Source organism: Pituophis catenifer, unplaced genomic scaffold, assembly GCF_029215685.1.
Source record: "Pituophis catenifer annectens isolate HBS135680 unplaced genomic scaffold, rPitCat1.0.hap2 SCAF_6, whole genome shotgun sequence".
NCBI classification, from domain to species: domain Eukaryota; kingdom Metazoa; phylum Chordata; class Lepidosauria; order Squamata; family Colubridae; genus Pituophis; species Pituophis catenifer.
This window is the reverse complement of record NW_027256886.1, coordinates 46737663-46750062: the sequence shown is the minus strand read 5'-3', so window position 1 is coordinate 46750062 and position 12400 is coordinate 46737663. Positions and strand designations below refer to the sequence as shown.

At 34.3% G+C, this 12400-nt stretch overlaps 1 protein-coding gene across 1 annotated transcript in view; it reads right to left on the bottom strand.

The window, feature by feature from the left end:
- LOC139318620 (VPS10 domain-containing receptor SorCS3-like) overlaps positions 1-12400 on the bottom strand; it is a 478807-nt gene that overhangs the window by 88764 nt on the left and 377643 nt on the right. The window contains exons 11-13 of the mRNA XM_070946166.1: positions 12169-12271; positions 6147-6223; positions 5950-6041 (exon numbers count right to left, since the gene is read on the bottom strand). Of these exons, the coding sequence (XP_070802267.1) occupies positions 5950-6041; positions 6147-6223; positions 12169-12271 (272 nt within the window). The remainder of the gene's footprint in view (positions 1-5949; positions 6042-6146; positions 6224-12168; positions 12272-12400) is intronic.

The window sequence follows — 12400 nt, the reverse complement described above, 5'->3', positions numbered from 1 at the left end:
AGTGCAAATGCAGTTGTCCCATAAAATAAACGTTTTCAGATTTGTAACCCTAAATAAAATATGTATCAAAGTGAGCGATTAATGCTACAGCGTCTGAGGATTTCTACATGTTTGTAGCATCTTTAAATGGCATATGTGGACAATTCTTAATTCTTAATTGTAAGCCATCCAGTCATTGATTGAGATGGATAACCAAAGAAAATGCATGCATTCTGAATGAATGAATGAATGAATGAATGAATGAATGAATGAATGAATGTATTCTTATGTGAGATCTATTCAAATAATGCCAAAATATCATGAGATTTGCAGCAGGAACAATGACCACCACCTTTTTTTTTTTTTTTTTTACATTCCTGGATATGAATCTTAAATACGGAATCTATGAGATGGAAAAATCTCATAGATTTAATTATATTGTGATGTTGCTTATATAGTGTTACAATTTCATTGTGAAAGTTTCTACAATGATAACCAGCAAATAAAAAAAAATGCAGCTTTGATCCAATACACACTTCTTTTAAGAAGTTGGAGAAATATTTCCACTGAATAAAAGATGCTTTTGACACTGTTCTTTATGAAATCTGATCCACACCTCATGAACTAATCTACACACTGAAACTTAATCTTTTACACTTCAAAAATGTCTTGATGCAACTCTTTGTTTAAAATGCATTTCAAAATAAATAACTTGAGGAAAATAGGCATAGTAAATGTGTATTTTGAGAGAAAATATTTTTAAATCATATGATTTAAAAGTTCTGTATAACAGATTTTTCTCTTAAATTGGTCCTTTAATATCCAAATAATCAGAAGTGACTGAGTAAAAAAACAACCCAAACACCATAGTACTACTTTTGGAACTTTGGGGGTAACAAATTACTGCTTACTACAATTATTCAAATTAAAGCAGTCTTGACAAATTTTTATCTTGAACTGTCCAACCCACCATTGTATAGGTAATTAATCTCACTATTGCATTGCTCTATAAAGAAAGTGTTTTTTCTAACATTCGATCTCCTTCCTGTAAGTTAAATTATTTCATGTTCCTAGAACAATGGGAAACAAATGTTGAGCTTGTTTGATATGTCTTTTTTTTAACCTCATGATGCAGACTAAATTTCATCTGTAGCTAACTGTTCACTAGGTTAAATAAAATGTTCACTTGTCAGCCTCAACCCCATTCATCAATCCAGAAAATGTGAAAAAAGTCTACCACTAGGTAGCAAAAATCCAATCCAATTCAAAAAGTCTAATGAGGGAGACATATGATAACCAGCCAAACTTAATGAGTTTTCCACATTCCCATCTCTGGCCACGTGTGGCTGCATGATGATGAAAAATACTCTACTTTTCAAAGTCTTGCAAGTAAGAAGGAAATTTTGATTTTTATCAGTTTTGTTGGTAATTATGTTCTATCATCTTTCCTCAATTATCTGAGGTTTTTCAGAAAAAAATGACATGGAGATACAAAGAGATTCATTCTTTCTCCCTCCCTCTCTCTTCTCCCTCCTCCTTCCAAATCTCACTCCTTTCTAGAACTGATGATGTTACCTAGTTGGGTGGTTTTGGGTGGTGTACAAAAACAAGGAAATTTAAATGTATTTATAATTTATTATAACATAAATTTAAGTTTGGGTTTGAACAATTTTCTGTATCAGTAATATCTACTTGTTTTGAATCATTGTGTCATGAATCCCCCAAAACATCCCTTAATGGAAAAATTCATGAAAGTGTGCATCTCTTCTCATTTCTTTCTCTCTGTACTCTTTATTCTGTGTTAGTTTCTGTTAGTTTTATGTTCTTTTAAAAATAATTTCATAAATTGTATATAAACAAGGAAGAGTGCATCTCCTTTGAAGCTTAATTGAATGCTGATGAGAAGTAAGGTCGGGTTTTTTTAAGGTACTGAATTATGGTCTTCAAGAGGATTTTAGACTGACCATACAGTCTGATGTAATATTGGCTGATTTTTAGCATTGGTGAGTGTTTGTCTGAAACAGGCTTTTGAAACAACAAAAAATGCTATGTCGATTACAAAATACAAGATACAAGATACGAATAAAATGTTTTCAGCATATGAATCAGTAGATCAAAATAAAGTGAAAAAACAAAAGTGATATAATCTCATTTTTTTCCTGTAAGAAATCATTTAAATAATAAATTGTTTCTCAACTTTTTACATACATGCTGCCTCATCAAGATTATTTTAATTCACACATATAGTGTTGAGAATATCAACTCTTGAAAGCTAATCAGTTGACCCCACAATATTCTTCATTAAAAAATTTCAGCAGCTGCAACATTTACAAGAAGCAAAGCATAGAAAGGGCTGTAAAACCCTGTAAAGCAGTATAAGTCTAAGTGCTATTGCTGTAAGATCAAGTAAATTTATTAAATAGCAGTGCTAATTGTACATATTGAAATTCTATTTCATCACCATAGCAAAGATAATCCTACTTCATCAGATAAACCAAAGAATGTTTTCTTAGTTAGATACATGATGAGATGCATTTCTGCCTTATAATTTCTTCTGATGACATGTGTTCATTGTGTAATCAAGGGAAACTCCAGTCCTGGGCCTGAATATTAGCTTCATATACTCAATATGACTTATTTCTGTTTTGATTTTTATTTTATTTTTTTTGTTACTGACTTTTTAAAAATTGTGCTGAGAATCTTTTAAAGGACAGGCTATAATTCAAGTGAATAAAAAGTCAAATACACAAGCAGGATGATAGTTTGAGAGTTGGATGAGAATGTGTTCTTTGTATTTTGATGTAGTTGATTTAACATGGAGGTGGATTTCTATGCTTCTCACTGTTTTCTACATTCCTTTGGTTCAGAAAGACTATTCATAAAAACTGTGATATATAACAGAATGAAATAACAAGATAGCCTTAAGCAAGTCATCATTTGTCCTTCTGCTAGTCTCCCATTCTTATAATCAGATGTTGGCATTTAAATAAAATGTCTGTGAAGGTGCAGAATGAAGGGTAGACTTCCTGAGCAAAAACATGACAAACCTGTTGTAGTCATATATATATTTCTCTTTAGCCAGGTTCTTCCTACATAAACCTAGATTTTTATGCAGCCCTAGTTCAGTGAAATCACAATCCACTAGTTTCTAGGCTTTTTTCAGGCAGCCAGCAAGCACCCTACTGCCCATTGGGAGACTAAGGAGAGCTTACAGTGCTTGCTGGCTGCCTGAAAAAAGCCTAGAAACTAGTGGATTGTGATTTCACTGAACTAGAGCTGCATAAAAATCTTGGTTTACGTAGGAAGAACCTGGCTAAAGAGAAATACACATAAAGGCCTACGAAAAGAAAAGAAAACATATATATGTTTATATATACATATTGTATATGTTTTATACATATTATTCCATGTATCATAAAAAGGGTGGTTATGAAATTAAATGGGTTGAAAGGTTTCCCTTGTCCAATCATGCCAGACTCTAGGGTGCGGGTTCTCAGTTTCTTAGCCGAGGAAGCCAGCATTGTCCAAAAACATTTTCTGTGATCATGTAGCCAGCATGACTATACGAAGCACACAGAATACTGTTATCTTCTCACCAAAGTAGTACCTATTTATCTACTTGCATTTGCATGCTATTGAACTGCTAGGCAAACAGGAACTGAGGCAATAACAGGAGTTCACCCCTTCTTGCAGCACTTAGGTCTCAAACCTGGGCTTTCAGCTTTCCAGCTAGCAAGTTGAGAGTCTTTAACTGCTGAGCCATTGCATAATCTTATTGCAAAGTAGAGTATTTTGTTATAATGCTGCTTCTTTTCTAAGTCTATTAAGACATTCCAATATAATCTATGACTTTTTTTAAAAAAAATCATGATTATATATGTACTGCTATGATTCTAATGGGCAAAGACATATATATATATATATATATATATATATATATATATATATATATATATATATGTATGTATGTATGTATGTATGTATGTATGTATGTATGTATGTATGTAGGTCTTTGGTTATTTGGGTTTTCTACCACGTAAAATTGGACCTACATACAAACACCCGCAAAAACCTCAGAAAACATATATATATATATATATATATATTCTGAAGTTTTCGTGGGTGTTTGTATGTAGGTCTTTGGTTATTCGGGTTTTCTCCCGCGTAAAATTGGAGGTGTCTTGGCAACGTTTCGACGAAGTCTCATTCGTCATCTTCAGGCTGGTGTTTTCGGCTTCGTGCTTCTAGGAGCAATGTGTGTGATCGCAGCTGATTGGTTGGGCACTGAAGAACACAAGAACTCAGTCAGAAAAGAGGAACCAACTTCTCCCCTGGTCCAACACCTCAAAGCCACAGGACATGATATTGACTTTAAAAAGACCAGAACTATCGCCAAAACTGAACACTTTAACAACAGAATAATCAGAGAAGCCATCAAGATAGAAAAACGTCCACACAGCATGAATAAACGAGATGATACCTCCCGCCTACCAGCCATTTGGAAACCCGCCCTTATTGACAAACGAGTCCCTAACACAAAGAATGACACCAGACCCATACTCACGAGAGCCACACAGGATTTAACCATCAAACATCCACGCAGAAAGCAGACTCAAACCCACACTGATGATGAGGCACGACCATGGACCAGAAGCCAGACCACAGCTGCATCATTAGCCACTTTAAACCCCTCCAATCCATACATGAAGCAGACTGACACCCACCATGAAGAGATGGCAAGGCCATGAACACGAAGCCAAACAACAGCAATATAGCTTACTAGCTCAAATCCCCCTGCTACTCAGACTAACCCGAGCACAACCAAGCCCCCACCTAAACAGAAAACACACACCCAGCCAATCAGAGCACAGCCAAACCCCCAACCCATCAGAACACACCTCCACCCAATCAGAACACAGGCAAGCTCCCACCCAATCAGTTCACACCCCCACTGGCAGTTAAAAGGAAGAAACAGTTGTGATCACACACATTGCTCCTAGAAGCACAAAGCCAAAAACACCAGCCTAAAGATGACGAATAAAATGTTGCCAAGACACCTCCAATTTTACGCGGGAGAAAACCCGAATAACCAAAGACCCTTACACAGAGCCTTGGTAGTACAGTGGTCTAAAGCACCCTGTTATTAAGACCAGCTGCCTGCAATTACTGCAGGTTCGAATCTCGCCAGGCTCAAAGTTGACTCAGCCTTTCATCCTTTCTAAGGTAGGTAAATTGAGGACCCAGTTGTGGGGGCAATAAGCTGACTTTGTATAAATATACAAAAGGATGAAGGCTATTGCTTAGCACATTGTAAGCTGCCCTGAGTCTCTGGAGAAGGGCGGCATATAAATCAAATTTAAAAAAAAAGACCTACATACAAACACCTGCAAAAACCTCAGAATACATACATACATATATATACATATATATATATATATATATATATATATATATATATATATATATATATATATTCAGGTGTCTTTGTCAGACTTTGAAATTAATCAGGTGAGGATAACAAATATTTTAATATTAATACCATCTTTTTACAGGGTTGTAGTAGTGACAGAATCTTACATGTGCCTCCCCTGTACCTGTCTTTATCTATAAGAGGGTCAAGGTAATTTGGGAGGATAGAGTCTACAATGTTTTCTCAAATTACATTTCTGCTTTGGACTCAGATTTCATTTAAGTGAACCCTGGGGTTCTTTCTCCTATTCCACAAGGTTACTCCTTCAGCCCATTACATTATTCTAATTTATTTGCTATTCTAAACTCTTTGTAACCTCTGAAAAATGTCCACCAAAAGAAAACAATCCATCCAAAAGAAACATGGATGCCTCTGAAAAATACACTGCAACATTATTACTATCAGCAGCAAACAATCATCTAGTAATTACTTTTGGATAAGCCAAAATAGGAGAATCCTTTATTCAGCAAAGAGCATAGTAGAAGTGAAAAGAAACTCACCACAGATGTCGAATAGGCATTGATGTGTGTTTCATGGCCACAAGTGCTCCACCCCAATCAAGGAACCATACATTGTATTCTTCCTCGAAGATCTGAAAATCAGAAAGGCATAGCATGAACTGTGCATTCCTTCCAAGAAATGTGAAATAAATATATTACAGAAAAACTGTTTTATTGAGCCTGATTAAAAAAATTACCTGTCTCCAGGAATTTCCACCATCTGAAGAAACATACATGCCAATCTCAGTGTATGACAATTCTGTACCTACATTGCCTGAAATGCAAGAAGATATATACAAATAAGCTCCTATGTGGCTTAAGAAGGAAGACATATTTCACTAGGAGAAAAACAATTGAAAAATTGTATCTAAAAATTTCTATTGTGTTAATTTGGATAATATTGCAAAACCAGGATGGGATAAATAAAAGGAATGAGTACATAAAAATGTAGAGCTACCTAACTGAAAGATTTGTCTCATAGATCTATGTTTGCACTGAGTAATTCCAGGGTTTATTTGCAACGGGGTTACGCTAGTCTTAAAAGAGCTTCATTGTTTTTTGGAACAAAACACACCTTCAAAACTTTGACTTAATTTCTTTGTTAAACAGACACTGAAAATATATAACTGGGTGTCATTAGTGTATTACTTATACTGAACCCAAAACCGATAAATGACCTCACACATTCTCAGAAAACAAGAAAAAGAAAAAGAACCAAGGAAACCATCTGCAACTCAATTTAAATAAAGTTTCCTAAATTACATATCTGATGGGGAAACCTTTGGAAGTTATTACTTCACTATAAGAAAATATGTCTAAATGAAAACTAGCTTCTTCTGTTTTGTTTTATATTAAAAATGAAAGGAAGATAAAGTCAACTCCCAACTTTTATCACTTCAGATCAGGCAAAACAAATACACACTAATGAAAATGTTAATTGAGTATCTGACATTTAATGTTGGAAAATGAAGAATGAAAGCCCAGATGCATCTTGACACATTCCTACTAGTGATAAAAGGTACAGCCTGCCAACTTGCAAAAATACATATTGAAAAAAAAAAAAATCTGCAATTTAAGGGTTATGATTGATATAAAAAGTCATATGAAAAGTTCTTGATAGAAACTATTAAATTGAATCATTTCATTATTTTAATGAATAAACTTCAAGAATTGTTACTTGCATAAAATTTCAGCAGAGGTTATTATAAGGATTATTAGAGGCTTCTGAATGTACTAGACAGTCAAGAAAATCTGGAATTCAAATTTCTGTGCTCCATATACATATTGCCTAGTCATATATGTCCAAACCTGAAACTCTGGCATTGATGCAGAACATAACAACAGAAAGCCATTTAGCTCTCTCCCTTTCATTTTTCCTAGTATGGGTGATTCTATGGATACTTTAGAGACCATGTATTTGAGATGCTGTTTATATTTGGATTGGTGAAATCACATCTCTAACTTCAACACACACACACACACACACACACACACACACACACACACCTTCACATCTTTTTAAATCTGCTTTTTTGAAAAATAGTCCATTATAGGTAGGAAGCAGTAAGCAATTCATTCGTTGTGAGTCTGAATCTTTGGTATACCTCCATCAAACATGTTCTTATTTAGAGAGAAAATTGATTCCTAGTAAATAAGAGTTCTGTTAGGCATGTTCATTATGGATTTCATTACTAATTTAGTGATTGCTTAATAAAAAATATCACTAACCTTTTCCTTTTGGAATTCTTGAATAAAGAAGGCACTCTTATAATTTATAAATTATGCAAAGAGAAGCTTATTTATGGTGCATGCCATGTATTTTATTTCAATAACTGTCTAAAACTGTCTGAACTGTCTGTTCAGTTGAGTCTGCTGATGATTTTGATGGAGTTTTCAGGTTACAATCCCTTTTGCATCCCTGTAAGAAATACCACATTGCACATAGAATGCAGACAACCAAAATTTTTGCCTGAAAACCAGCAGTCTTGTTTCTACTTATGTAGTCAAGGAGTTCTTCTAATGTTAACTTCTGCCCATCTTCATAAGCAAAGGACAGTTTTCTTGATTGGAAAGAAGAACATAAGAGTGCAAGGAGTGTAGGGGTGTAAGAGTGTAAGGAGTTCTTTTTCAAGGTTTGATTGAGCTATGATCGTAGAGCAAATTACAGTTTTTTTCTGTGTATTTTCATAATTCAGAGGATTCCATTTCAATAAACACACAATTTAAATTGATTCCAATTTCTCACTATATGTCAAATCTAACAAGTTTGTACTGTATAGAGAACTTTGTAGCTTGTAGGTATCTTTGCTTTTTTTAATATAGATTAAGGGAATAAGGTATAAGGGAAACATGGACAACAGATAATCCTAGTTATGATCATCATTCTAGCCATTATCTATTCATTGCAGGATGAAGGCTTCTTCTGCATGTTTCTAACCAATGAGGTCTTGAGCTTAATTTTGCCAGTTGGACATCATACTTGCTGACGTTGTTGCTCCATCTTACTTTAGGTCTCTTTTGTAGATGCTTTTTATCAAGCAGAATTCATTCTATGACTGCCTTAGCCCACCTGTCATTAATTAATCCTAGTTATATAATTATATAACATAATATAATACAGTTATATAATGCATTTTCATCCAGAAAATATCATATTAGAAAATGATAGTCTGACAAATCTATTATCAATCCATTGCTATTTCTTAGATTGAGCTATGTGCATTATACCACTACCTTGTCACTGGCCAATCTAGTCAAAGAATTAAATAGTCAAATCTAGTCAAATTATATAGTCAAAGAAATTTGTTTACACTTTAAGGCTGAGCATGTAACAGTCATATGCAAATTTATTGTGAGCATGAATGTAATAGGATAATAGCTGAGGCTCCTATAAACAGCAATATGCCAGCTGTCTGACATTTCTGGGAAATTACAGAACACATGCCAAGGTATAAATACAAGTTATCTATAGTGACAACAATTCAACATTTTTTTTGTAACCTTGGACATCTCTTGCTGAACTAAACATGCTGAGTACCCTGCATCAAGCTGGTTGGTGATGGCCACCCTGATGAGAGAGCTACTGTGAGCAGGCAAGTGAAGATATACAGGTGCTATGATGGCTATCAGGTTAATTATCAAGGCCTGGGCACTGCTGGCATTTAATGTTATTACAGGCTGTTATTAGAATCATGTGACCAGTTAAAGATAGGCTTTGTTGAAAAGCACAGAATATCAAATACATTGCAACAAAGTGTTTCCAAGTTCTTTTTGATAAGGGAAAAAGCAGTCCAACAATTATGAGTAATAACTCTTAAGTTCCAGTCACGTGTACTGTACAACTATTGCCAATTCCATCAGAAGAATGGAAGGCTGAGTCAACCTTGAGCCAGTGAGATTTGAACTGCCAAACTGCAGCTAGCACTCAGCTGAAGTAGCCTGCAGTGTTGCACTCACTGTGCCACCTTGGCTCTAATAATAATATGAGGGAGATATTTTCCTTCTGTGTTCTGTAAATTGCCAGGCTCAAAAGAAATTATGATAATATCATAATCCAATATATGTGGTATATAAAAACATATTGTTTCAATATATCCAACATTTTCACAAACACCTCATTGTTTTCAATGCTTTTAGATTACCCGTGGTGGTATACATCACTTTTCCAGGATTTATGTCCAAGTTTCAATATGACACTGCTGTTTTAGTATGAAGTCAATGCAGGCCAATAGGCCAAAGTAGCAGTACAATAGTGTGGAGGAGTGCATATAATGGATTGATGCTATTTCACAGATAACAATGGTCTACAAATTTTGGGGAATTATTGACTTCCAAGATAAAATGTGTTAATTTTACATATTTTGATTAGATGAAGTAGAAAACAGGTGATAAAGGTGCTGGTTGGCTAAAATTTTCAAAATATTTCACAATAAAGATTTATATACAGGCAAGTATATTTGCTTACAAGGGAGGGAGGTGTCTAATGATCATGTCCCATAACCTCGACAAAGTACGGTAGAACAATGAAAATGGTACCATGTGGAAATTTGTAAATTTATCTTCATTTGGAAAACAGCAAGGCAGATAACTATGAAAACTACGTAGAAAATTTGCTTAGGTCCTATAAAGCACTTGGTGCAAACATGTCACTGAAAATTCAGTTCTTACACTCGCATTTAGACTATTTCTCTTTGAACTGTGGGGCAGTGCGTGATGAGCATGGGGAGAGATTCTACCAAGATACCACAAGCATGGAAAAAAGATACCAAGAGAAATGGAGTCCATCCATGTTTGTCAATTACTGCTGGAATCTCCCCAGGGAGGATCATACTGCAGTTCACAAGAGAAAAGCCAAAAAGCGCAGTTTAGATACCGAATAAAGATGGAACCTTGTTGTTTAATCTGATTTTAGATCTTGTCAGTTTTTCATGCATAAACCATGAAAATGTTACATGAAAAACCAATAAATGAATGGAAAGTTATGTTATTAGTATCAATAAAAATAAATATATAATGATATATGTGACATCATTCTTGTTGCTATATCACATTTTGAAGAAAAGTTATGGAGCATAATCGCACATCCCCTTTGTAATTTTGAATTATTTTGATGCAATTTTGACCTGAAGCTGTATCTTGGAAACTGGAGCCAATTAATACTCAGGACTTAATTTTCCTTTATTAGTGACCCAATTCTGGTAAAATTTAGCTACTTTCAATTCTGGGGCTTTCTCACTGTAGACCAATGAAATTGCCCCTGACATTAGGATCAGCAAAGAATCTTCAAAGAGAACAAAAAATAATAGAGATGGCAAGATAGATGGATAGAGAAAAATTTATCCAAATAAAGGTTTAACATAACCAGCTGGATGTTTCCATGACCACTAGTGCAATTATACAGCAACTACAGTGTTTTAAAGCTCTCCCAAATCCAGAGTTTTATTTCTATTTCCATAGGGGAAAGATTTAGGATAACCGAAACCCACAAAAATATTTGTGGAAAATCCTGGAGCTCAGCATATATTGACTTTTGGCTGCAACCAAGTGATTGGGTTCCATGATTTTTTTCAAAATTCAGGCATAATTTACGAACCACAATTCCATAAATATTTTTTAAAATTTTACTCTTACTTGTATGTCACCTATTTATACAATATCGTACTAATCAATCTTAATGACATTGAATTTGGCAGACATATTAGGATAGCCTAGTGCTTTTCCCCTACCCTAAATCGTATCTTCAAATTATATTTTATATATTAGTTACATATTGTAAAGAGAAATATTTCCAAACAAGCATTAACACAGACATATATGTACATTTAGTTTAAAACATGTGTTCCTTGATTAGATTCCAGCAAAAAATGAACAAAACTTTGAAATATAGACGAAAACCATAGCAATTAGGTAGCGGTTAAAAATACAGCAGTTTAAGGATTTTTCAGATTAAAATACCCAGAATAAATCATCATAATTTGGGACCAAAAATAATATGAAATAGATACCAAGAACATCTCTATAGACTGGATATTTCATACTTGGGTAACAAAATTGGCCAAACTTCAAACTTTATTGCTAGATAGTGCATTTATAATAAATAAGTTATTTGTAGAACAGCTTTAGCAGAACTCCAGTTATGGATAGGCTAGGAAATACTTCCTGGTATTCACACCAGGAATTTTGGAGGAAATATCAACAGTGAGTGAGTGAGTGAGTGAATGTATGTGTGTATGAGTAAATTAAATATTTCTGGAAATGTAGCCATATAAAGATTGGAGACTTTCCAATGGAGACGGTGAGTTATAGTCCTGCTGTAGGCCCAAAGCCAATTGGATGACCTTGGGCCAGTCACTCTCTCTCAGCCCTAGAAAGAAGGCAACTTCCAAAATCTTGCAAGAAAACTCCAGGGACTTGTCCAGATCATCACCAAAGGTAAAAAACAAACAAACAAACAAATCTGACTTGAAGGCACTCAATAATTAAATAATTAATTATTAATTAATTAATTTAATTAATTAATTAATTAATTAAAATAATAATTAATTATTTTAAATAATTAAAATAATAAATAAATAATAAATAAATAAACAAAGCTCTGCCTATAGCTGTTCTTCCCCAGAAATGTTCAAATGCAGCTAACATTATTCTGTCAGCTGTGCTTGGGAAGCAGGCATATATTTGAAAAGAACAGGAACAATTAAATAAAGCCATATTATTTACCTGTAGCAACCAGAAGTCCAGGGACTGTCTCTTTGCTTGAAATACTGCCTGAAGTGTAAGGGTTTTCAGGGACTTGCAAATGTAAGTGCAAGGAACAGAAAGGCTGAAAGAATTGAGAAATTGTATACAATTGATAAATCGACCTTGAGGATGTAGACTAATCTATCCTCTTGATATCAAAGTTCAAATTTTCTTCATTCAAAAATAGTATCATCCCTACCAACAACATCAA